General features: G+C 39.8%; 3 protein-coding genes and 2 non-coding genes across 5 annotated transcripts in view; 4 read left to right on the forward strand and 1 right to left on the reverse strand.

The window, feature by feature from the left end:
* Positions 1 to 3,701: 3,701 nt before the first annotated feature.
* Positions 3,702 to 14,071, reverse strand: LOC148323156 (high affinity cGMP-specific 3',5'-cyclic phosphodiesterase 9A). The gene is made up of 14 exons (XM_088315327.1): positions 13,926 to 14,071; positions 12,947 to 13,108; positions 12,792 to 12,843; positions 12,567 to 12,669; positions 12,154 to 12,296; positions 11,993 to 12,052; positions 9,747 to 9,924; positions 9,453 to 9,575; positions 8,695 to 8,787; positions 8,524 to 8,591; positions 8,343 to 8,445; positions 5,504 to 5,608; positions 5,180 to 5,326; positions 3,702 to 5,080 (listed from the first exon to the last, which is right to left on the reverse strand). The coding sequence occupies exons 1-14, from the start codon at positions 14,011 to 14,013 to the stop codon at positions 4,889 to 4,891; spliced, it is 1,617 nt and encodes a 538-aa protein (XP_088171453.1). The 5' UTR covers positions 14,014 to 14,071; the 3' UTR covers positions 3,702 to 4,888.
* A 1,661-nt stretch (positions 14,072 to 15,732) lies between these two features.
* nifk (nucleolar protein interacting with the FHA domain of MKI67) lies at positions 15,733 to 21,720 on the forward strand. Its single transcript, XM_088315188.1, has 6 exons — positions 15,733 to 15,978; positions 16,368 to 16,496; positions 16,886 to 16,994; positions 18,616 to 18,827; positions 20,859 to 20,918; positions 21,181 to 21,720. The coding sequence occupies exons 1-6, from the start codon at positions 15,862 to 15,864 to the stop codon at positions 21,382 to 21,384; spliced, it is 831 nt and encodes a 276-aa protein (XP_088171314.1). The 5' UTR covers positions 15,733 to 15,861; the 3' UTR covers positions 21,385 to 21,720.
* LOC148323158 (small nucleolar RNA ACA64) lies at positions 16,668 to 16,800 on the forward strand. Its single transcript, XR_015846572.1, has one exon. It is a non-coding gene; the product is annotated as a small nucleolar RNA ACA64 (small nucleolar RNA).
* On the forward strand, positions 20,958 to 21,087 carry LOC148323159 (small nucleolar RNA ACA64). Its single transcript, XR_015846569.1, has one exon. It is a non-coding gene; the product is annotated as a small nucleolar RNA ACA64 (small nucleolar RNA).
* A 343-nt stretch (positions 21,721 to 22,063) lies between the features above and the next one.
* Positions 22,064 to 26,875, forward strand: part of clasp1a (cytoplasmic linker associated protein 1a) — a 71,953-nt gene continuing 67,141 nt past the window's right edge. The window contains exons 1-2 of the mRNA XM_088314360.1: positions 22,064 to 22,258; positions 23,734 to 24,357. Coding sequence (XP_088170486.1) covers positions 24,163 to 24,357 — 195 coding nt within the window. The 5' untranslated portion in view covers positions 22,064 to 22,258; positions 23,734 to 24,162. The remainder of the gene's footprint in view (positions 22,259 to 23,733; positions 24,358 to 26,875) is intronic.

Raw genomic sequence — 26,875 nt, forward strand, 5'->3', positions numbered from 1 at the left:
GCACTCCAGAGACCAACTCAAACTATTGAATGAGCATTTTCCACAACAAGGAATAAAATTACTGGAAAAAGAAAAGTCGTAACCCGCCAAAAACACAGTAGCACAAATCCACCCCAGTACACGAGTCACATACTTTGCAGACTAGCAGCTGTTGCAGGAGCGGGCAAGGTTTGAAAGTTTGACTCACATGGTTGTCTCTTCTCTTCTTTCAGTCAGTACAGTCACACTTGAGGTGGAAAGAAATCTTAAAATAGAATTAATCTTGGAGGGGAAGTTTCATCTATGGATGCTGTTTGATTACACACTCAGTGCGAACCTGAATTGGTCATGCCAGCTAGCTAACAGTTGATAACAGATCAAATATTTGTACTTGATAGGAGAGCAAATGTTTGCACTTAATGCATCTTGTGGAGCGTCATGTCTGATCACTAATGCTGGACTTATGACGCTTACTGATTGGTTTGTTCCCTAGAAGTACAAACTGAATGACTCCTTGATTAATTTTTTTTCCCATTTTCCCAACTTCTTTTTTTTTTAGTATTTTTTTTATGGCCGGAGGGAATTGTAAACATCTTTGCTCCGCTAGAGCACTACAGCATACGCACAATGTGGCATCTGCGGATACACTGACAGTATATAAGGATTTTTAAAAATACATTTTTCAGATTTTTTGTGTGTTTTTAAAAAAATATATATTAAGTTGGAGTATATTATTTTGTATTATTTATTAATTGATGTACAGATTATTGGAGATGTCACGTGGGAAGCAGGATTTCAAACCACACGTCAGTTCACAAAACACAGGATATTGGTGTAAATTCCCTTGTGCTGCCAGATAATAATAATAATATTCCCTTTATTAGTCCCACAATGGGGAAATTCGAGATTCGAACCCAGGCCTCCTGGGGGGACTGGGTCCTGAACGCGGCGCCTTAGACCACTCGGCCATCCTTGAGAGTGTTTGTGTTGTATTGGTGGTGACTGCTGGAATGGTGGATGGATAAATTATAATTTTGGACGCATTATCAGTAGTGTCACCCTGGGTCACTGGGCGTTTCGGCGTTACACTAGACGCCCTCACAGGGTGATCAGCACCGAGCTTGCGTCAATCCCAATTAGTCATGAGAGTTGCATACGTCTCATGGGACTATGCATGGCAGGGGCGCCTATTCCAGCTTTCGCCTAGGACTTCCAGCAATTTGGTGGTAGACCTTGCCACAAAGCCTCTGCAGCCCACCTCCACTGGGCGGCCCTCAACGTTCCAGTTACGATGTTGAGCTTCAGCTGCAAGCTCGGCATAGCGTAGATGTTTTTGCTCGTAAGCCTCGTCCACACAGAAGTTGAAAAGTAAAAGTCTTTGTCCAAAAAAATGCAAAGAAACTACAGAGAGCAGGGGTGGATTCAGAAGACATGGAAAACAGCTTGATGTAGTGATGAGCCCTCTGAAACCGAAGCTCCAGTGCACGTTTCAAACCCCGAAAATAAAATTGCATGAGTCGTGTTTTTTTTTTAGCGTAACATTGTTTCACACTTTTGTTTACTAAAGACATCAGGAAAAAATAATGAAATGACATTCACAACATTTCTTAGAGCTATTTGCTTGATTTTTTTTATTTACTCAAAAACTGTCACAATACACAAAAACATCTTTTTTAGTATAAAGAACTAAGTATCCAATCATTGTTTCCATATGTGTATACATACTAATGTTTTACTGTCGAAAAGTCTTTATAGAATTTGACTGCAGTTCTATTTTTTAGCCACCAGATGTCCTTATCACTGAAGCTTTGAAGCTTCAAACCATTTTGAACCCATCCATCTGTCCATTATCTGTACGGTTTCTCCACACGAGGGGTGCTGGAAGAGGGCGGAATACACCCCCGAACTGGTTGCCAGCCAATCGCAGGGCACACATAGACGAACAACCATCCAGGCTCACACCCAGTCAACCTGCCATGCATGTTTTCGGAATGTGGGAGGAAACCGGAGTATCCGGAGGAAACCAACCCAGGCACAGGGAGAACATGCTAACTCCACACAGGAAGGTCAGAGCCGGAATCGAATCCACGACCTCTGCACTGTGAGGCCTTTTGTGCCGCCCCATTTTGAACCGATTGCTTCAAATGGTTCAGTGGTTCATAAAAGCTTCACTTGATGTACTCACAAAGTGTCTCTGAGTATCTTGTGCTTAAAAACTTAAGACATCAGGCCAATATGACATGATAAAGATACAAAGCTAGAAAGGGCCATAGCAACTGCATAGCAACTGCTACATCGAGATACTCAAGGAACAAGCAGTCGCAACAGGTTTATCAGTGTCTGAAATAAAACAAATAAAATTCACAATGCATTTCAATGGGCATCAATTCTACACAGATTTTTGCTATTCCCGGGCCGGTCTGGTCGCTGTCCCACGTGAATAACGGGGGTGCACTATGTAATTTTAAGTTGTACGATCACCATTCACCACACGATGGCAGACATGGTGGAGTAGCACTTACACGTGGTTTTATACTGCCCTATACTTTAACATTCATCCATTATCCAATCCACCTATACTCAGGAGGGTCATGGGCGTGCCGGGGCCTATCTCAGCTGACATCGGGGAGTAGGCAGGATACACCCTAAAATCATTTAGGTTGGCCAGCCTTGATATTTACCTTGCCCCAACACATTGGAAAGAACAAGTAATCTGTTACGTTTCACGATATACTCTAAAAATACTAGCTTAATTGAAGATAACACTGACGTACAGTAAGAAAGGCATATGGCAGAGAAAACCATCCTCCCCTCCAGTTGGCCGGTCGGACAGCACTTTGTGATTGGTTGTTGCAGAGGTGAGAGTTTGCTTCTTAAGTAATACGGAGATGCCCATGAGCCAGGCAAAGCCGCCAAATTGCGAGGACACAAGTCTGTGCGCAGCCTCCTTGCTAAAATCTGTTCTGACATCTGAAAACATTCCTTACGTTCTTCTTCATTCCAAGAAGATCAAGACAGAACATGATTTTGCGTAAACCACCAATCACGTGCCTTGCATGAGTGCCCGTAGGTAGGTACAAAGTCTCTGAGTCAAGTCATCTCTTTGAAATGTGCTTTTCTGCAATATGGCTTTATTTTTTTGGTTTCTTTTTCGATTAATACTTTGGAAAAACACAGGAAACACTGATGTCACAAAGAGCGGTATGTGGCGAGGGAACACTGCATTACGTTTTTTTTTTTTTAAACTGACCATGCTATAAAAAAAAACATCTAGAAAACATTTCAATCTTTAAAACTTAAATGAAAAACCTTATAGTATGAATGTCTACATTTGAAGTTGAACTCTTAGGAAGGTATATTGGCGTAAATGTAACACAGCATTCAGAAACAGAACATCATACCAACTGTCAGACATGGTTGGTGGTAGTGTCATGGGCTGTGGTTGCTTTGTTACTTCAGGATCCAGATGACTTGTTGTAATTGATGCAACCGTGAATTCGGATCTATACCAGAAAATCCTGAGAGAGAATATTTGGCCTTCAGTTTGTGACCTCAGGCTGAAGCACATTTGGGTTCTGTATCACAACAACAATCGGAAACTCATCAGTAAGTCAACTTCTGAATGTCTTATTGCCACTTATAGGAAATGTTTGATTTCAGTTCTTTCTGCTGAGAGAGGCCCAACCGGTTAAATCCGGTTGAAACATTTAGGGAGTGAAGCATCCCAGCAGCGGGCGGTCAGTCAGTGTACTGAGTACCAAGCGACACAGATATGCATGTTAGGCATATAAACATCACAATATTATATTATCACAATATGAACCTCATAATTATCACGCTATTGTGGGGAGGTTGGAGAGAAAAAAACTCACTGCAATAATGTAAAATAAAAAAAAAATTAAAAAAAGCTCAAGACATTGGGGAAAAAAACCACAATACTGTGTTATTGTACATAATAAGAGCCGTGACAAAAAATAGGGTTGGCCAATCATTTTATTGTCCTATTGACTCAGCGATACTAAGTATCATGGTCAATGTAGTTCACAGTGCTGTGTTGCACTGAGTCAGGCGAAAAGTCCTCCGTTTTGACAAAGGTGTGCTGCTGTTGATATCATAACATGATGACGATATTATAGCAAATTATTGTGATAGATGTTACCCTTACATCCCTAAGGCATGTTTAAAACATATTAAATGGGAAGTCAATCCCAAAATGTTCTTTACAAGAACATGTTCTATGCATGCACACTCGTCTAAACACGGCATTCTGATCAATATTGCGCTTGAGGAACATGAGTGAAGCATCAAAATCCAACCTATTTTAGCCATCTCAGGGGGCGGCCATTTTGTCACTTTCAGTCACCTGAAAATGACATCGCAGTTGCTCACGTTTCAGGGAACGACCAATCACAGCTCATCTGTTTTCGGAAGCTGAGCCATCTTCCCAGAAAATTAATGTACAAAGGTTTTCTTGCATCTCTGATTAAAAATGTAAAAAGTTGTTGACCAGTGTTCGAGTGTGACGGACAGAACTTGAATCAAATTTAAATTAATAACCGCACAACTGGACACGTAATATAGCTTATGACTCAGAGCACTTTTGCCTTTCTATCCCAAATGTGTGTTTTTCTGACAGTGGCTTGCACAATGCACTTTGAGTGGGCCAAAGCATTGCTGGAACATTGGCCCCAGTTTGTAAGAAAAACAAGCCCTGGTAGCCATTTTGAACGACATAGTGCCCCCGCTGTCCCCTTGACATGTGTAAACCACAAAGTTGGCGTGCGCACGCGTGTGTGTGTGTGTGTGGTACGTTTGTGCTTTTGCAGCTCTAAATAAAAACACGAACGTGTCTAAATGCCACATACAGTATTTCTTTGTACATACAAAGTTTCAATTGGGTCACTCTAGTTCACTGTGTGTCCGGATTTGAGGCTTCAGGCCCAGACGTTTGCCTCTCATCTGTACTCAGCTGGCTCACTGGTATGTCTTTGCTCTTGAATCCATTTTCACACGGAGCCCGGTTTTGTTTCTCTTTTTCCAGGGCTTTCTCCATCTCAGTGTAGTAGTCAAGGGCCTTCCGAACTGGGTCAATAATGTGTTGCTGCAGGAGTGAAAAAAATAAATACAAAAATGTCCCCACAATAATAGTGATGTCACACGACCAATTGGTAGTAGTCATGTGTTATTACAGTTAGATTACCTCCAGACAGGGAAAGAGATTGGCCAGCTCTATAAAGAGCGGCAAAAGCACAAATCTGATGAAGCCAGTTTGAGATGATGGTTTTGTTATCTTGTCCCGATCCATGAAAGGGGTGACAGGAAGGCCCTCTAACTTCTCGACATCACTCTGTGGACAACACAGAATCAATTGAACTTTAATTGATGACACAGAAAGCAAGTCCACCTTCCTAAGTTAAATTTATGTTTAACATGTTTGTCTTTAATTCTTTGTGTGTTCAATAAAATGCCAGATAAGTTGTATGTAATAAATGTATGGCGCCAGTATACAGAACAAGTCCGTCACCTGGTTGTAGAACTCCTGTAAAAGACAATCGAGCCAGGGCTCCGCCACTTCCATGGGACGTGCTTCATTGGAGATGTCACTCACTTTGATTAGAATCATCATAAGCTGAATACAACAGGGAACAAAAAAAAGATTTGAGACAGATACAGTACTCTGCATCATGGACGTGCGGTCAATGTAGGCAAGTGAGGCACTGCTGCCCCCCGGCTAGCCATTCTCTGAAAGTGAATTATATAGTTGAAAAAGTACAGTTCAATTAAACTCAACGTACATAAACAACCTACAATGACTGATAACACCTAATATTGAGACACTTCTTGTTAATGTACAAACATATTGTGAATAGGGTCAATTTGTAGAGGATCGTGTTACATTATAAACACTGGTGGCCAAAACAGGCAGAATTCAAATTAAACTGCACCAATAAACTAACCACCAGAGGGTGCTGGAACTGTACAAATGGAAAATAATTTAGGATTTTTAACCGATTTGCGGCTGTTAATATCGTGACAAGACAATGGCGATATCGAGGCACTTCTAAAATCACTTCATCACAATATTGTTACATCTGTAGCGATGTCAGTTAGGAAAATTTGCGAGGAATTCAATTGAAATGACGCAGTCTTTTCCTGTGTTGGAAAGGGAGCACCTTTTCATCTCTCCTTGGACCTGCTGATGTAATCAAACAAAGGTGAAGGAAAGGTGGCATAAAGATTAGGAGATTTTACTTTCTGACTGATGGCAGACGTGCAGCCTTAGCCGCCATCTTGAACCATGTTTGGCTCCAACAAACTCATCATAACTAATGCTTTTATTTAACAATTTTGACAAGGATTGTTAGAGCCATCAGACATGCAGTAATGATACCAGACACCAAGGTCATTTTAAAATCAGGGCTTTCATAATACATTACAGACCAAATTTTTTTTTTGTTAGCGTTTTTTTTTAAATGCCATCAGCAAAAACAACAACCCAATAACAATAAACCTGACCTTATATTAAATATTACTTTGTTTTTATGCCTATTGGAATTGAGTGAACCATTACTAAAAGTTTTGAAATTCCATTTGGACCATATTTTTATTTTTCAATGAAGTTCAAAATCAAATTATATCGGCTCATCTCTTATTTTGGGTGCATATTTTTCATGTTTGACTTCCAGAGCTGGGCAGTCCGTCTCGGGGACGGAACGGTCCGACCCTATGGCTCAGCCGGATGCCCATTTTTGGGCAGGTTTGACAATTTTTAAAAAAGGATTCGATTAACAAAGGCCGGAGGTTGATTTTAGTCCAACCCACGAATCGGCCCTCATGCATGTGATGAACCTACTAATAATATTATGGTCTTATTATGGTGGTAAATGTTTCGTCAAACCAAAGTGGGTTAACTGTTTGATTTCCCCTCTGTTCTCTATGTCTGTGGGATTGCCCCACAGGAGGGTCGGGGGTACAGAGATAGCGGCCGGAGGGCGGGGGATTGACCGGCAAAAAAGGGTCAGGTAGTAGTGCCTCACCAGTCATGAACTTCTCGGCAAATTCCCTGCTGAGCCCAAAGTCTTTACAATCCGCATTTTAACTGAGAATGGATGTAGTCTGTTGTTTTGGCTTCCGTTTACTACAACAAACGTATATTCACGCAACAAAGTGTTGAGCCAAAACGATTGAAAAAGCTGCAAAAGGTAACTTAAGTATTTTGCCGTGGCAAAAGAAAAGCAATGCTTGCAAATGTATCAGATGTGTGTTCCCCTGGATTAAACAGTCTTTTAAAAACCGCCACCGTCCGAGCACAGGACATTTACTGTGACTTTACATGTTCTGGGTCCTAAAAGCCGAAGCATTCTCAAATGGGGCCACTAGAACAAACCCTTCCATGCATAGTGATTGAGAAAACAGTGAAACAGCTTGAATATGGTCAATGATTTTTTTCTTGCTGAATGGTACAGGAATTCTTATCTCACGCCGTAGTTGCAATTGGCAAATTAATTAACAATTTTTTGTGTGTTTTCTTTTGTGCATGAATTATGGTCATGATTGATTTACAATCTGTTAGATGACCTATTTCCCTTTATTATGCAACTACAAAAGGCTATTATCACTTGAGTTTTCTGTTGTTCAGATTAATAGCTAACGTGCTCTTATGATTGTGAAATGGCAGTCAACACAACCAGACATTCACTCAAACTCATTTCAAACTTAACACACTTCACACATGAACTTTAAACCTAATGGTAGGGATTTGGTTTCTATTCTGTCCCTTTAGAAGTCGGTAAACTCCACCAGAAAATCAAAACTAAAACCGCACCTTTGAATTACAGCATGTCAGGTCAGCAATAGTCACTTTCCTTCTGACACTCAGACGTATCCTGTCGCCTTGTTAATAAGCATTCTAAATTGGTCAAGGCGTGAGTTCTAATTAGACTGATCGTGATGTGATTCCTTAGGGAGCTAGTTAGGCCATTCGAGCATGAACGCAGCTACAACTATTACAGTGTAGGTTGGTTAGGAGCTGTGACATAACTAGTAGAGTTTGTGTCCTCCATTTCCAAGTCAACCATTTTAAGCTTTCGGCTAGAGATGATAACGCTGTCATTTTCAAAAACACTCACTTTGTTTACAAATGCTTGCATAGAGCTTCAAAAATACCATTGATAAGGTTTAACTGACTGTCAAAAATTTCAGTTAAAAACTATGCTGCGGAAATAGCTCATAAAATAATACATTCTGGTACAAAATCTAGAAAGAAAAAAGATCAAAACAAAAAACCTGACTGAAAATCGGTGGAGTTTGTAGAGAGATGTAGATATACCGTAATCAGATTACAATCAAGTGGTTTAACTTACCACATCTTTGTGGTCCTTCTTGTCAAAATCAAACGAAGAAAGAATGGACTTGAACTTGTTGAGGATCTCATTGTGTCTTGTCATGTCAGTGGCCAGAATGCATCTGCAGTTTTAAAATATTATAATCAAGTCTGGAAAGAGCAAAGTGATGTTCACAAAAAGAAAAGAAAAATGGTCTCACTTAATAATGCCTTCCCTTATCCGTTTGTAGTGGTCCAGAGACAGATTTCGGAAAATGTTGCTCTCTGTCTAGACACAACAAAGCCGTTGCTGCTTTACCACTTCCCTTTATTTTACCTACTAATAAACATGTTACATTTCTACATGTTTTATGGCAGCGTTGCAGTTGTACCTTCTCCAGTATATCAAAAGCGACAGCACAGTGGTGGTTCTCTAAGGGAGAGATGTCATTGTAGCGAAGGGCGAGTTCCGTCCGAGCATTTATCTGGAATATCGATGCATAACATTCGTATTTTTCAGTTACAGGTGAGATGGATTCTACAAAACGGATGTTAGTCAGTAAATAAATATTTGTAAAGCACTTCTCACAAAGACTCACAACATTCTTTATGCTATGTTCAGATTGAACGCGACGTGAGCGTTTCTGGTGGTGCTATTCCTGGAACTTTATTGCCGAAATATGGAATAGTATTCCACATTTGACACATATATATATATATGACACATTTGTTGTGATGGGTTACAGGGCCACATGCCGAAGAACCTCACATTCACCCATTCGCTCAAATTAAACAGTGACAAAAAATAACAACAGTGTAACACTGGCCATCAAATTCACTCACGATATTTACAATTTTTTTCTGTCGGAAGAGAAGGAGGAGCCCCAGCTCTTCTTTACTCAAATCAACCCATGTGGTTCCCCCACGATGAAACGCATGCATGACAAGTGGGGTGTGCGGTATTTTGTGTTTGGTCTGAATGTAGCATTACATGGTTAAAATGCTGAAACACAAACATACACAAATGTCAAATAGTTCAGAGTTAAAAAGAAATAAAGAGATAAACGTACAAACACTATGACAAGGACGTTGTAATGTTAAAGTCTTCTACATTGGTGTTTTTATTATTGTACTGGACTTGCTGTTGTACCTGGTATGCATTATTGTATCCCGTGTGGTCAAGATCATGGCAGACTGCAGACGTCAGCATGATCAGCAGGTCAATGCTGTCCATCTTGCTTCTCAGGTCAGTCAACCAGATTAAACCATACATCTGTGCGAGAGATGACACGTTTGTTTTAATTATGTTTTATCAGCAAAAATATATATAAAATCTAGTTTAATCTCTCTCTCTCTCTCTCACACTCTCTCTCTCTCTCTCTCTCTCACTCTCTCTCGCTCTCTCTCTCTCTCAGTCTCTCTCTCTCTCTCTCAACCCACTCACCATCTGGGTGACACAGAAGCAATGCTTGAAGTTGTGGAAAGGGATGTTGTTGTATCTGCGGTACACTTCAAACAGGAACTGTTGTAATACTTCAGGTTCAATATTGTAGGTAGTGATAAAATCTAAGTCTGTGTACATGACTTGCAGAAGGACCATTATCTCGGCATCCTCCCACTGCCTGCACTCACACAAAATGAGAGAGAAGAAGAGACAGTCTGTATATTACATTTCCAACTAATTCCACTTTAGTTTGCCCAGTCAGCCCTTTCTTTGACAAAGCCCTCCAGCCCTTCTCATTCTCTGACCAATCCCCTGGCCACCACCCCACCTAAGGGAACATTTTGATCCGTGATTTTTCTGCCATTTTCACAATGATGCAATATTCTTCAACCCTTTTATACTTTGTCACACGTTCTTTATCATAACTGCATTTAAAGAATAAATATCCATTTGATTTGCAATGCAAACTGTAAAATAATCTGTCTTCAGTAAAGACCATTTGAGTCAGCCACCTTCAATCAAAATCATTACTTTCGCACTATATCAAACAAACAACATGGGAGAGAAGTCATTGTTTCTTGTACCACCCACAGGCAGGGTTTCATTAAATAAAATGCACACACATCCTGACCCTTGCTCAACAAATTCAGAATACAGAAAGGAACACATCAGAGTAATAAGCAATGATTAGAATTTTGAAAAATTAAGTGATTTGTGTGACATTTTGCTTTTTAGATTTAGATTTGAATGAATAAGGCTTTAATTGCAGTATGCATTGTTATGAATGTGTGAATTTGATTTCATGAAACCCAATCTGTGGATGATATAAAGAATGCATGGCCATTCCTCACTTAAATTTTGTGTCACTCCACCCCCCTGACTAAAATATTTCTGGCGAGGCCCCTCCCCTGCATGCTTCCACCACTTCATGTGCAGGGGTGTACAACTCCAGTCCTCGAGGGCCCCTATCCAGCATGTTTTGGATGTCTCCCTCCAACAACACACCTGATTCAAATGATCAGCTCTTCAGCAAGGTCAGAGAAGACTGATAATTATCCTGATCATTTGAATCAGGTGTGTTGCAGGAGGGAGAGACCTAAAACATGCTGCATAGAGGCCCTTGAGTACTGGGGTTGGACATACACATCATCATTGTAACTGTCATGATTCTGCTTGCTGGAATCACCTCGGCCTTATTCCTAGTTAATCGCAGGGCACATATTATAGATACAGAATAGACTCTCTCACATTCACACCTGTGGTCAATTTAAATAACTGAACATGTTTGTTTTGGGAATGTAGGACAATGTCGTGGAATACCCGAAAAATGGATGTGAGCAAACTCCAGACAGGAAAGCTGGAGCTGAGATTTGTGAACATTAAAACATGTGTGTGACTATTGTCTGGTTTCATAATACTGTACTTTACGATGAAGTAACACCCAACCCCCACTGTGCAAAATGCCATCTCTAGACGTAGCGTGTATTTTTTTGTCTTAATGGTTTTGGACAAATGAAACAACCTCAGTGAATGCAACGCACATTGCACCCACTTGAAACATGGGTTTGATGAAGCCATTCATGAGCCTTTTGATATGTGAGCCCTCAACAAGCATATTGATATTGAGATGAGTATGCTAACCAGAAGAAAAGAATGAGAGATCACATCTTTTTCAGAAACACAGAGGGGCTAGCGATTAGGACATCCGGAAATTATTTACAGCACTTTTTCCACATATACAACCTCATCCCACATACAGGTGGAATCCAATTAAGCTGTCGGAATTGCTCAAGCCTGATCAATGAAACAAATTGGTTAAAAAAATACTAGTTGGTTAAGTTTGTATTGGTTAACCAACATCGGTTGATTTTGGGACTACCAATTTTATGGGTCAACCAAACAACCAAGAGTACACTTCACTAGCCCATCTGTTTGGCTATATTCATGTGCAGTGTGTGGTATACACATAGAGAACTTCCATCCATTTTCTGAACCGCTTCTCCTCACAAGGGTCGAGGGGGGGGGGTGCTGGAGCCTATCCCAGCAATCTTTGGGCAGTCGCAGGGCACACATAGACAAACAACCACCTAGAGGCAATTTAGAGTGTCCAATCAACCTGCCATGCATGTTTTTGGAATGTGGGAGGAAACCGGAGTCCCCGGAGGAAACCCACGCAGGCACGGGGAGAACATGCAAACTACCTCAATGTTAATCCACTGTAATACAGGTGCCTAATCTAAACCTACCAGTTGTCAAATGTTGGCGTCTTCAAGTACTGCCTCACTTCCTCTGATACCTCCAGAGAGCTGTGAGGGTGACATAAGATCATAAAGATTAGAAATGAAGACATTTGTTTTATCAATACAAAAAGGTACTTTGTAAAAAGGATTTATACAGTCGCACATGCCTCATTTGAAGGAACTTTTCACGCACATGTTCACATTCCTCTTTTGTTTTATGCAAGGTTCTCTTGTGATAGAATGGAGAGGGCTTGTGTGCTCCCTCTGACAAGTCCTTGAATAACCCAAGCCAGCTAAGATGCTCCACACTCTGAAAATGAATTGGTTCAAGACAGATGTTAGCTAGACAGTACACGCCTCTCAAGGTACTGCACCGAGCTATAATGAACAAAATATTGTTATATATCAAAATGGGAAACACAAATGCTGACAAGACAATTTCATATGTCACTTGTGTAATGGTGTTAACAAGTTCAAGTGGAAATATGGCATTAAGAGGTATTTTAAATAATTGATTCAGTTACAGTATTTGTTAATATTTCACATGCGTGTTTGAAGCCTTATAATAATTTCCATGCACCTCCAGTTTCTCCCGGAATGAATCCACCTGTTTCTTCATCTCATAGATGACTGCAGGCGTAGTTCCAGCTTCATCGAGGATTTTCTTTTCCAGGCCTTTGAGTCTGAATTAGCAACATAATTGCCTGCACGTTCAAAACTCATTTGTATAATGACGAAATCAAGGCTAGGAAATGCACCGGTACATTTAGTTTGCTGGGTTTTGAATGGGTTTGAGGTGTTATACCTTTTCTCCATGGATGAAAGGTCAAATCCGAGTGCACCAGCAAGCTCCACACCTTATTTGGACAAACAAAAACAAACAAAAAAAAAGTGTCATGTCCAATGTTTTGGAAGCAACCTAAACATGCTACCTTTTTTTCTAAGCTAAGGAAACTATACCTAATGGCTCACTGTTGCAGCCAGAAGCCACCACTTCCAGTTTGTAGCAGGTGTTTGGCTTGTTCGGCTCCAGATTTGGTGAGATGTTGATGATGTTGCCGTTGGGATTGTAAAGCTTTAAGATGTCATGCGGACCGGCTTCTGCTGCAGATCGGAACAGATCTGGAAAGATTGCTTGAGTTTTTGCTCTTTCCAAGATTCCATTGACTCAGGGCAATTGAACTCTTCTCAGTTATTGAAAGAAATGTCACCTTCAATTAAAGTGCCACCAGAGTCAAAAGTGAACGGTGAAGATTTAGAACGGAAACCTTTTGGGTTCAGGTTGAAACAGCAACTTTGAGTTGAGCTGCCTTGATTCAACTTTTGAGAATTTACACAGACATTCAATGTTGTTTTTTCTATAGAGAATTTCAAACACAAATGTTTGATTTTGCTTTCATTCAAAACTGTAAATGATCAACAGCCGTGTGCACACTGGGGCTTTAAGCTTTGCACCACTCTTATGGAAGTTGCATAATATGTGGCAAGTCACATTCAAAATGTGGTTGATGGAAGACTTTGTATAAGTGAACAGGTTAGACCCCGTTGGCCTTCCACAGCACTGGAAACAAAACACACCAATAGGGTTTAGGCCAGTGAAGTGAACTTGCCGACTGAAGAGCTGTCAGTAGCAGCTGTATGTTGTTGGAAATTCAGAAGACCTCCATTGCTGTTGTGCTATTCTTTCCATGACCAAATCATCTGTGAGGTCTGTGATGCCATATAAGCTGGGCACATGAGGTGTCACAAGGTAAAAATTGTGTACTTTTTGCCACTTTTGCAATCAAAATCAGGCCCTTCCATTCAAGAACTCCAAATTAATTGCTAGTAAATTTAGACAAGCACATCACACAATAAAAAAAGAAAAGCGTGATTTTAAAAGGAATGATACTTATATTTAACCCTTCCACAAGGTAGGCAGCAAATTCTCTGCTCTTACCTTTGACATCCTGAGCAGGACAATTCATCGGGAACTCAGCTTGCTCTGGCCTCCCATTTACTGTAAAGTAAATAATTTTTGTTGCCATCTCATTTATTTAGAGCAGCTAACGTTGCTGTGTGAACTGTCGGTCTGAATCAAGCTCGTTTCACCTCATTATCTTACTTTAAACAGCACTCCACCTCCTTTTATTATTTTTCCCACCTCTTCAGTGCTCCGCCTTCTGTTCGCCATTGGACTGTGTTTCTAAAGCAATCAAACCTTTTTATGTGTGTGTGTGTTTTTTTAAACAGTGGTCAAGATTACCTAATAAAACATTTTTAATGAAGATGTTTAAAAATAGATACTATAAACAAACAAAAAAATCTTTAATTTTAATGGCTTTGAATGATGCATCATGATGTACATTAGATCACAGAGGGTTGGCATCGGACTTTGGAGAAAAAGGCAGACTACATCCTCAACTGGTCACATCTAATTACAGGGTACACGGAAATTGACAACAGCTCATTTATGCTGACAGAAACAAACTTGGAGTGGCAACTGAACCCACACTGCTTGAAGTTGGAATAAAGATGTTTTGTATTGTATTGTACAATTTGTTGTTGGTTGCTGTCACTGACACGTTGGTCTGTACAAACTCACAGGTAGGGGCCACCAAAGGCAGCATTTTCAGCTTCATGGCGTCACTTCCGGCGCGACGAGACCGCACTAGGTGTCCAAATTCACATTCATTAAGTACAAATTCACCATGGTTTATGCGGTCCACAAAGGATGCGTGAGGAGGCGCCTTCTTAAGGCTTCGGAGGACCCAGACTGCGAACTGGCCTTTGAAGGTCGCAGCCTGTTAATTTGGACACGGCCATTGTCTTTCTAGAATTTGGAAACCGCATGCAGTTGTGTCGCGCAGAAATGACATCACGCAAGAGAAAAATGCGTTCTTCAGAGGATGCGGCTTAAGTCCTATACCTACTCAAATCCTCAGAAAATAAAATTGTAATTACACATACACTGCAGTAGGTGGCGCTCGCTTTTAAAATAGATTATTTCATATTTAAGAAAAATGTATACACTTTAAATATTTTTTGTTGCAGACATAAAAAAATTTTAATGAAGATATTTTTTGTTGTAAGTTGATTTATATTTCTTTTTTGTTTTCATCGTTTTTAATAAGGATGCTAGGCAGAGGTGTATCAATTTTATAGACAAAAGATAGTATTTGACAGACTTGCGGGGTGCAAAATGTTTTCTTCTTCCAAGGGTAGAGGGGCACTGACCTAAGTGCAAGGAAGCAGGCAAGAAAGGTAGGAGCTCAAGGGAAAAATACTTTTTAACTTTTTTAAATTTATTTATTTATTTTTTTATTTTATTTATTTATTTATTCATTTATTTTACAAAAACGGCAACTATAACAGGGTTGCTGGATTAAAAAAAATATGAAATAAAACAAGCCAAATCACATCAGGGTACAAAGTGATAATTACACGGGGCATGGGGGTGGCTCTCATGTAACACGACGTGACAGTACAACGGTCAGAGGGAGAATAAAAAACAGGGAACTAAATACAGATAAAAGTACATTCCAAGATACAAATAGTGATTGTTGTTTTTGATGTTATTTCTTTTTTTTTCTTTATTATTATTCTTGACCAATTATGACTATTTTATTTTGGACCCTATCTAAACTAGCTATGTAGAAAAGCATTTAGCCATTGCAGCACATTGTCTCCCTCCCCACCTGTAGTTTCACTCCATACCGAATAAGGGCGCTGCATGTTTTCTTTCCAGCTCCACCTCGGCAAACGTTTGACTTGAGATTCGTTGTCGTTTTGTCACCACGTGATCAACCGGAAAAGGAGCTCAACGTGGTATCAGTAGAAGAGAAGGTTGTTTTTCTTATTCCACATTTCATACCACTCAATCATAACTAGCCGACATGACCGAAAGTAAAGGAAAAACGAGTTCTAAAGCTGAAAAACAGCTTCTGTCGTTGAATCCCGAACAAGAAAGTGAGTTCAGAAAGAAGGTAAAGGAGGTGAAGAAGTCCATGAAGGTGGGTTGAGTTTATGATAAACCGAACCTCTATGATCTAACAATATTTACATACTTGTGCTGGGGAGGACTGACGAATAAAAGTTCCATCTACGGTTTACATTAAGATATTACTTACTTGCCATTTTGTCTTTTGAGTGAATGAGTGTATGTGTGTGAGAGAGATAGAGGGGGAGAGAGAGTATTTTTTTTGCTGATTTCGATTTTTTAAAGCGTTGTGGTCAGTAGTTACTTAATGGAGGTAAAATATTCCAGATTGTATGTATGAAGTAAGTAATCTGTTTCCATTTGTTTACGTTAAAATGTCCAGGTTTGGTTTTTAAAAATCTGTAACGGGATTGTATTGAAATTACACAGACTGGACCTCAACACTGTTGTTCTGTTTTACAGGGAAACAATTTGACCCCAGGGGTGATTTATGTTGGCCATTTGCCTCTTGGGCTCTTTGAACCACAGCTCAAAGCCTACTTCAGACAGTTTGGGACAGTTTTGCGCCTACGACTATCGAGGAGTAAAAAGGTAATTTCGAAACATCTCACTTAAACTGAATATTTTTAAACATGTGAGACAATGTAAGGCTTAATTGTGTAATTTAGCCTAGCCCATTTCAGATAAAGTCCAAATAAAGTATTTGGTTAGGTCAGAGGATTTTGATCATAATTTTTATGGATCTCAATATATACAATTGGCCCAGTCAGAAAACGATCTGAGATCTAACAGTGATCTAAGGTCAGATACCTGTGCCTAAATTATTTTGTTGTGCATTACGTTTAATCACTTGCACGGGAATTTGCACAGTGATAAAACACATGCACTAACAAAATAAAATAAATTGTCTCTTTATTGATCAAATTCCATTTTGTAACTTTTTTTAATTAATTTTTTTTTATATATACAACTGTTTTCAGACAGGAGGAAGCAAAGGCTACGCGTTTGTGGAGTTTGAGTGTGATGAAGTAGCCAAGATTGTAGCCGAGACCATGAATAATTACTTGATGGGAGAAAGACTCATTAAATGTGAGTATTGTGTGCACGCACATCTAAATGTAACCAATTAGCCTGTCTCTTGGTATAGAGCAGTAGGTGAGTGATGTGGGGTGGAATGAACTGTAATTGAGACAGTAAGTATTAGGTAATCATGAGTGGTATAGAACTGACAATCACATGGCATTTTGTATGAACAATGTTTCAGTCATCCCTAACTGATGGCTGGTCTGATCCCATTTTTTGTTGCCATCACTTACTGTTGCCACCAACATCAACACAACACCATCCTGGAATCATGTTCACTCACTAATTAACGATGCTTTTAAAAAGTCAGTAAATAATGCTGTCATTAAGAATTGTATTAGTATGGTGCTAGTCGGCGGTGTAAGTGCTTAGCTGCTACTTAAATGGCTGCTTTTCTAAGGTAGTTTAATAATCAAAATGACTGCAAATTTACCAATGATGTTGATAGCCTGACACAGTTGCAGTTCCTACCGATCCATTTTTAACAAACCAAGATTACTCAAATGTGCTGTTTTAGTTTGCTAGAGCGCAAACTGTGTGTCTGACATCACGTTGTACCATAGCCCAAAATTTGACCAACTAATGTATATGAACATTATTATCAAAAAAAGAAAAACAATTGGTTGTTCATTAAGTAAAATATCTCATTGTGTAATCATAATTGTTCTTTTACCAAGAAAGAGTATATTTTAACCAAATATTCAATAAAGGCTATAGTAGGATACTGCAATGCTAAAATATTCAATAGCTGCAGCCCTACCGCATGCCACTGCAGAGAGGCGTTTCTTCTAGTGCAGCACAGTGTGGTTTACTTGCGTAGGGAGATCCGGATTACATCTTTTTCCACCGAAGTTCGAGTCACCAATATTTGTCGATACAGAGTTCTGATGCAATATATTCATGAAAAAGGAACCAGGCAAATTGTCTTAATTTTTTTATTTGAGTTCAATTATTCCAATGTGATGCATTTTTATAGTGCTATGAATTTAGTACAACAGTTTTCCAAACCAAGTCAACAAATGGCGGTGAAGCATAAAATAATCACACACACACGCATGCGCGCGCACACGCACACAAAAAAAACACTTTGTTGTATAATATTAAGTTCTTACCGGTCCATTTTGCAATAAGTTTATGAATCAGGATTATTTTGTTATTTTGTGACATTTAATTATTAAGAAAACACAGCTTTCTCACCTGATGATATAGCTAAGCTTAAAAAGTATATGATAGACCCTGAATTTTGATCATGTGTTTGTACTTGTGACACTTGAAGAGGAAAAAACATTACGAGTAAGATAGTTGTTTTATTCGTGTGCTGAATGATCCTTTAACGAGGACAAAGAAGTAGGGACTTTGCACGATCCAATCACAAGAGGGAGTAATATGTATGAATAATATTGTATGCATTTGATTTGTGAGCTCTTGTACCAACAGGACCATCTTATCTAAATCAACATTCATTCAGTCCTTCATTTGAAGTGTGTACAAAATGTGTTTTACCGATACAGTAGTTGTTTAATTTCTATTAATTCCAATGGTGTTGTTGTAAGCATATTGGTTAACATGCACTGACTATTTTTCTTCTTAATCTGCTGCTCACCCCAATTTTTATGTTGTTTTTTAGGTCATGTAATTCCACCAGAAAAATTGCATGAAAAGCTGTTTGTTGGCTCTGAGAGGACCTTCAAAAAACCCTCCAAGCCTGCTGTAGTCCGCTACAACCAGAAGCGCACAAGTGAGGACATCGCCAAAATGACTAACAAGCTCCTTCACAAAGAGAGGAAGCTCCGCAAGAGGCTTGCGGCACACGGCATCGACTATGACTTCCCAGGATTTGTAAGTTCTACCGATTTCCATACTGTCGTGGTCTGTCATTTATGTAAAGGAAATGATACAAGAAAAATAATATTTTGTTTTCCTGTTTTGATTCACTGTGTTTCAAAATGAGAATACAATATTTTTCGGTCTAGAAGTTCCTCTGGAAGTATAATTACATTTTTGGTGGAAATTTATTTCAGCAAAAACTAGAGCAAGAACAGTAGCACTTGAACCTGCATTCGGAATAACTTATCTCTGACTGTAGGTGCATTTGGTAATACATTCAGAGCGCACAATGCTTCACTCCGACCATTCAGAAACTCAGTCCAGATGTGCCGTTCGGTTATTCTGTGTCCCCAAAAAAAACAAAAAACAAAAAAAAAAACAGTGCTGGAACCACTGTGTCAGGCACTACAAGGAAATGAAACATTTCAAGTAGGATCTGCTTATTGCTTTATAACATAGTCTCTGAACACACAAACTCTGAATGTTGTTTGGGCATCAGGGTGAATTTCTGAATGCATCTTGTGTTGATGGCAGCTAACGAGTTCGAATTGCAATTGAAATCTTGAACTTCTAACTGTGGAAAAGTTTTTCTTTTTAGTTTAAAATGGCTTAATTTTTATCCTGTGTCACATTGTGGCTAAAGGTAAATTCCTGCTTTTGTTGAGGTCTTAGAAAGCTATAAGCTGAACTAGTGATGTGTTGATGACTACTATTACCACTTGGGCTTAATTCCTTATTCTAATTATTTTTGGGGTTTTGGCAAATATTTTTGCTGCCTTACTGTCACCTTCTGGCCAGTTGCGGTAATACAGCAAAAGTATTTTACAACTGTTAAAAAGCAGAGAAGGGTCCGGCTGCAGGCCGGGCGTTCTTGGACACAAGACCGCCCACTGGGCGTCCTTGGCAGCATTTAGTCGACCAATGAGAAGGATTCAGTTAGAACCGCAGTGTTCCCAACACAACATATTATACAAGATATTATCAACCTGTATATAATAGCGTTAGATTTATGCCACAATTACGTAATGGTAATGTAATACCGCGTACGAAAACATCTGTGAATACAAAAATGTGTTTCGCGTGTAAAAGACCCTCCGAGTGTACGCACAAAATAGATTTTACGCTTACGGCTTCTCTCTCGTCTTCGGGAGCAAAACGCTGATCGCAAGCGTTACATTGGTGCCACTATTCTTAACCAATCAGGAGTCGGACACCAGGGCTGATTCTGATTGGCCATTTACTGTCCAATCGTTACTCAGAGACGGAGTGAAAAAAAAACGGATTTGAATGGCACGGCGCAATTGCAAAACAACTACCATGGCAACAGCTAATGATGAAGACGCAAATGCAAATTTCAGAGAGGCGATTTTTGATCATTAAAAATAAATAAGTGAATAAAGCTAGCAGAAAAAACGTTTATAGAAGCGCAAAGGGACGATAACGTTTAACCAATTGACGATATTTGGAAAAAATATTTTTGAATCATCACTAAAAAAACGAACAGTGTGTGAGAACGCAGAAGACCATGTAATGATAGCAGTTAAAAAATAAAGAGACACCATCTTGCAGCATTACTGTTCCTGTGTGGCTTCTTGAATACAATACAATACGATTTTATTTATATAACGCATTTCACAACAGATGGAGCTGTAACAAAGCATGAATAACAGAAGGTACAACATTACACCTCCTATTGACTGTTTAGGTGACACCGGACGTGACTCTTGATGTAGGGGGCGTTCCCGTTGTCAGAACGGGGCATTCTTGTTAAAAAACTGAACTGAGTCTTGATATTTATCTGCAAATGAAATTCAATTTGAATAATGTTCCACACTAATCACTGTGCATGGTTAGACCAAAAGCCAGCATATTCATTATATAGTATTTGGAAACTTAAAAGTATGTATTTTCTAAAAATGTTGGTCAAATTTCTAATTGTACAATCTTCTGGTCTTTCAACTTTATAGGCTTGTGCTCGTGTTTTAATAACTGCTGTATCATGAAGGTATGGTGGCATTTTCACTCTGTGTTTTTGTTTTATAGTCTTCCCATGTACCCCAGAAGAAGAAGCCCGATTCCTTGAATGAGTCTGCATGTAGTGATGTAAGAGGCACAATATGTTCTTGCAACAGTTGGTGAGGCACAGACTGAAAATGACCCCAGTTGTGTTTGTGATCTGGGGTCAGATGACTGTGCCAAAAGTAATGTGGTGCATTAAGTTTATTGTGTTTGTGACATAGTGACACGCAATATAACCTATGCACCATTATGCATCTACAAATGTCAAACTACTCAAATGCATACTTTAGACAAATCTGTTTTTATTTTGTACCACAATGGCCTAAGTCCATCTCTTCCCCTTTAGGACACCACACTAATGTGCACTCCTTCTTTCCTGGAGAGAAGGGAGTCCATGGTCGGTGATCATGATGATGAGATTGTCATCAAGATGCCATCTGTGGATAAATATGATGAGTGCTCCTCAGAGGAGGAGGAAGAAGAAGAAGAGGAAGTGGAGGAGAAGGAAGAGGAGGGGGAGGGGTGTGTGGAGGATGGCGATTCTGATTGAGGAACCCTGTTGAGATGGCTATATAGAGGATGAATAACCAGACTCAATCTTGTTTTCTTGTGGACTTCTTTCTCTGGGTTTCAAAGCACAGAGACTTTAACAGTGGATGTCGTTCATTTAATGTGAACATCGCATCACTTTTATTAATAAGATCCTTTCATTATTGTCGTTCATGTTTTCAAAAAAATGGAGCTATATATGTCTGTGATGTTGAAGATCATGGTGCATTTCACTGAAAGTGGAATTAAAACATTTTTTTCCCACAGTCAGTAAAGAGTGGATACATTTGAACTGTATACATGTGTTTCAAATAAATTCTATTGGTCTCTTTAATAATGTTTCACAGCACTTTCCAGCTGAAAAATCTCTCAATTATGTGATGTTTTGATAGGTCAAGATGTGTACGTATGCGTAAGATAAAGACACCTGGATTCGTGATATTATGCCAGTTATGATAAATTCAAGGCAGTAAGACGTTTTTACATGCCCTACATATTAATACCAGCCATGGGCCTCGCGGCACGTTTCTGCTGCAAATTATGCTGCGTGAGTCTTTCAAAGAGTTACTCTCTTTCAAATCGTATGAGCGAGTAATCAACGGTTCGTTTCGAATATGTTTGTACAACGAGTACTCCAGTCGTCCAGCAGATGTCACCGCAGAATATGCAGCGGTTCCGCTTGGCCTTGCGACAGTTCTCCAATTGCCAGCATCATCCCTCTACCTATTGCGCATGCGCGCGACGATCCCATTCTTGTGCTGCAGGCAGCATTCCGGGTGGAGAGTCAGAAAAAGACGCGATTTTTAGGCCTTTATACCGAAACAACACTAGAAGCTTATTCGCCGAGACCACCAACAGCCTTAAAACAGAATATGGTATGTATTTGAATTGTTTGTCCACAACGCTCGCTTCATTTCTTGCCATATTTTCTTCTTTTGTGCTATTCCTATACACCGACGTTTCATTGAAAGGGAGCGCTTATCGAGAAGACAAGCTTTAGTTTTAATTCCTCACGCACAGTCTGGCGAAGATAACCTCGCCAGCGGTTTCCTCCTTGAAGCGGTGTGCGTAAAGAATAATTTCTTTAGATTTTGATGCAGGTAGATACGTTCTTTGCGTCTTAAATGGTGAGGCTGACAAGGTGTTTTTACTTGATTTGCTAGCAGTGATGGTTTGTCTGTGAGCTAGCAAGAGCTAACGCTGCCCAAAAGCACACAAGCTGGGTGGCAACTCGCAAATAATGTCTGACAGACTGTCATTGCTAGGGCGCTTCAAGTAGGAATGTCACGTGATGTCACGTAATTCTGTAAGCGACTTTTACTGTCCTGCGTGTGGTCGACTTTCCCCCTATGTAATAATTAATAGGAATTGTTATAGATTAACGCTGGTACAATATTGAGTCTACATTTACTTGTTCTAAACTCGTGGACACATTTCAACGTGCTGTAAGCCCGGTTGTTCAGCTAGCGATACCAAGAACTCAGCAAGTGTGTGGTTGTAAATTAAATGTGGGAAATAATGTGTACTTAATCGACTCTGAAACTGTATAGTTGCTTCTGCAGTAAAGTAATTGTGTGTAAAACAACGTTATAAAACCCCACCGCTTATCCTTTAATATATGAAATATGTGTGCATTATCAGTTTAAGACGCAGGGGTCAAACTCAACGGCCGGGGGCCAGATCTGGCCCGCAACCTCATTTTATGTGGCCCGCGAAGGGCAAATCATGTGCGTCAACTTCCTGTTTCTAGCACATTTCCTTCACTTTTAATAAAATTGACATATGGGATATTGCCATTTATTTGTTATCAAAGCTCTACTTTTAAAATAAATTGAAAAATTGTTGAACAAACAATTACTTACTGGCTTCTGATTTCAAAACTGGCTTCCCATCAATTTGTTTTGTGTATGTGATAACATAAGGTGATCATACATTTTTATGGATTCACAGTAATTATGGCCCTCTGTGGGAAACCTTAACTGCAATGTAGCCCGTTCACAAAATAATGTGTTTGACACTCCTGGTTTAAAACAATACAAAGAAAGACCTGATATGGAGCATTTCTTGTCAAAAATATTTCCAATAATTGGAAAGCAAAATTGTTTGTGTGTGAAAGCATGATATAAAAGTTTCAGTTTGAAAGAGGATACAGACCCCTGTGTCATATTCATCTGAAGTCGAGTGCAAAAGCCCTCACAGCTCTCTTGTGTTTCCATGGTAGTAGTCGGTCATGCAGCTGAGCATGTGAAGCTCTCCTTAAAAGAGGGACATGTTTGGAGGGGATATATAACTCATTTGGTGCCTTTATTTTCAATGATTGTTTTCTCTCATCCGTTTTCTGCTTTTCCAGGGCTTTCCAGGGCAGATCCCAGGAAAAGACATAGAGATGTGATCTGGCCTCCATCCTTCTCCATTTGGTGCTTTGATTGCTGCTCTCCAAAACCGCAATTTCAAATACTGCAGCAGTGGTTTGGCTCAGAGTGAAATCCCAAGGAAGAGGCACTAGTAAACTTTCCCCAGCTGTTGCCCAGACACATGGTGCATTGCTGCCATTCCCAAAGCCCGACTCCATCAGTCCCGAGGGCACAGCTTACAGTTGCCACAAAAAGGAGGACTGTCCTTTTGGATAATTGTTGTCTTGGTCACAAAACAGCATACACGTAGGCAAGTTCACTGGCCCTTCCTGGGGCTTTGCGCCTTCAGGATCTCAAGCAGTCATCCATCTCTTCGCTGGGAAGGCTGACAAAGGCAGAGAAGGCAATTCTTTAAGGCCAGGTTGATGGAGTCCAACATGGAGAGCTGCCTAGCTCAGGTCCTGCAGAAAGATGTAGGCCGTCGTCTTCAGGTGGGACAAGAGATCATCGACTACATCCTGGATAAAGACAAGTCTCATGATCTTGAACAAGATCAGACTGCTCTTGATAAGATGGTTGATGGCATTGCAAGCTCCTGGGTCAATTCCAGCAACTTCAAGGTAAACGTCATCGATGGGACCGGTTTCTCTGTTGTGGGCTCCCTCAGGCTGGATTTAGACTGCATGGTACAAGTGACTACGTAAAGCTAAACACTTTTTCTCTCTCAAGTGGAATAATTCAGATATCCATCATGGCAGTGTACAGAGAGGACAAAAAACAGAATCTTATTTCCTATCAGATCAGAATCAGGCCTCTTCCAAATATGGATACAAACATGATATGTATCAGAATACAAGTGAAGTGTAAACAAATAACTCAAGTCTGCTCTATCAGTGCAAGTTTTACAGTAGAGAACACACACTTGCATCTGCTCAAACAACACATTAAAAAACATCCGCTGTAAAGCTAAATACAGCGGAAGGATAGACCAGGGGTCACCAACACGGTACTCGTGGGCACCAGGTATGGCCTTCGAGGACATCAAGAGTAGCCCGCAGGCCGGTTCGAAAAATAACTCACCAGAGGCTTGCTTAAATGTTTTGTGTGTTGCTAATCTTAATAGAAAGGACATTTGCATCACTTTTTTTGGGGGGTGGGGGTTGTTTTTCAAATCACATTATTTGATCAGTGTGAATTTGGAAATGACATTTAAAAAACACAAAAACAAAACTACTATGCTTCAAAAGCCAGTATGATGTGCATCCAAACCATATAATTTGTGGAAATATAGTAAGCTATGGAAGGAAAATGAGATGATTTACTCCCCCAAAATTTATTTTACAAATTTGGTATCTCAGAAGTGTTTTTAGAACAGGTCTGCAACCTACTCTGGTGGTCCTGGGGCACTATTTGGTGCTCACAGGCACCATGTTACAGTATATGATAATAGTAAATAACCAAGGTGCACATAACAGTTTTGGTTTGGTTCTCAAAAAAGTAAAAGGACAAATAGATATAACAAAGTAAAATGATCTGGAAAAGGTTTCTGTTTGGAACATATTTTTACAAAACAAGAATTGCTACTTTCAAAATATAATTGTGACACTCAGATCCATTCACAAAGATTTATTTCGCTACAATGAACAGTGAATAGGTGCTGGTGAAGCCATCGCTTAAAGAATAGAAAATTATGCATCACCTAATGCATAATAGTAGGAAGAAAGACTTGATATTTTCTTGTACAGTATGTCCAAAGGATCTGGTGACTTGTTGTACCTAAACTAAAGTGCATACAAAGTGCATCCACTGATGTGACTAAAGACAGGGTTTTATGTGTAGAAATAGAATACGGCTAATTTTAAATTCATGTCACCTTTACTGTTAAAACAGATTTTTTCTGTCCCATTTTTTAGTGACAATTAGCCCCCATTGCACTACCAAATGTCTTGCACTTGGGAACATGTTATGCTATTGCAGTGGTTCTCAAATAGTGGGGCGCGCTCCCCTGGGGGGCGCGGTGCGATGCTGAGGGGAGCGCGTGTTACCCTGAGAAACATGCTTTTTTCCTCCGTAGTACGGCTGAATGATGTATGGTTTTAGAGCCGAAATTGCAATCTTAGACAACGCAAATTTGAGATTGTCAAAGCTGTGCTTTGGGCCCCTAGTTCACGCAGTAGGTCACGCAGTACTGATTTAAAAACAAAACAAAAACGTTGCCCTGTCGCGTTGTCCTGGAAGTAATTTCTTTCGCTGCTACTTGAATACTAGCCGCCAAGCTATCTTGCGCTGCAGCAGTATGAGCTTTATTTGTACCATATCTAAGTCCGTGCACAGCAGCAACAACGAGCTGCGCGATGACAAATAAACGACCCCACTAACAAGAAGCGTTCTAAACCAATCAGCGAATGAGGCGGCGCTAAGCGTGCTAATTGCTGAAATGAATTACAGAATAATAAGTACTTCGATGTACGCTCGACCTTTAACAGAAGTCTGACTCAAATCGCGTTTGGGCGGAGAGCCAGCAGCTATGAACAGAAATGTTGTATTCCAATCATTACGTATCGAAACATAAAATAAGATGACGGGTACGTTAGCAATTTAGCAGACGCTCTCAGAATGCAACACAGAAACGGATGACGTCACCACGACAAAGAGGTTCGACGTCAAACGTATAATAAATATTTGTCATCTCATCAATATTTGCACCACAGAGTACTGAGTTTCGAGATCCTCTCTATAATAGTTCTCAAAATTATATTTCTTATCAATTTAGATTAGCTAAGGAACATTTTATTGACATAATCGATCATCAATATACAATGAACATGTACATTTGTACAAAATGTAAAAAAAAACTGGTGGTGGTGGGGGGCGCAATTTTTTTTTCTTCTTGGTAGGGGGGGCGTGACAAAATAATTGAGAAGCACTGCGCTTTTGGCAGTTGAGGAAATTGAATCTGTGACTACAAGAGCAATGTTTTGAACTTGCTGGCCAGATGAAGAGAGAATGTGACTGTGACTCGCTACAGCTTCCAACACCTACCCCAAAATGAGGAACACAAACTAATTAGTCAAAGAAAAGACCACTTCAACGTTGTACTTGTGCTCCCTTTCATTTTGTGGCCAAAGAGCATGTCAC

The sequence above is a fragment of the Idiotropiscis lumnitzeri genome, chromosome 14 (genome assembly GCF_059441095.1).
Source record: "Idiotropiscis lumnitzeri isolate Australia: NSW breed Sydney's pygmy pipehorse chromosome 14, RoL_Ilum_1.0, whole genome shotgun sequence".
Lineage (NCBI taxonomy): Eukaryota > Metazoa > Chordata > Actinopteri > Syngnathiformes > Syngnathidae > Idiotropiscis > Idiotropiscis lumnitzeri.

Bases quoted from the DNA above. Each gene is read 5' to 3' on its own strand.
- nifk (XM_088315188.1), top strand. From the start codon at position 15,862: ATGACCGAAAGTAAAGGAAAAACGAGTTCTAAAGCTGAAAAACAGCTT. The intron at 18,828-20,858 runs GTAAGTTCTACC...TTTGTTTTATAG, and splicing joins ACTATGACTTCCCAGGATTT to TCTTCCCATGTACCCCAGAA. The intron at 20,919-21,180 runs GTAAGAGGCACA...CTTCCCCTTTAG, and splicing joins ATGAGTCTGCATGTAGTGAT to GACACCACACTAATGTGCAC.
- LOC148323156 (XM_088315327.1), bottom strand. From the start codon at position 14,013: ATGGCAACAAAAATTATTTACTTTACAGTAAATGGGAGGCCAGAGCAA. The intron at 8,446-8,523 runs GTGAGACCATTT...TTAAAACTGCAG, and splicing joins ATAAGGGAAGGCATTATTAA to ATGCATTCTGGCCACTGACA. The intron at 5,081-5,179 runs GTAATCTAACTG...TCACTCCTGCAG, and splicing joins ATCTCTTTCCCTGTCTGGAG to CAACACATTATTGACCCAGT.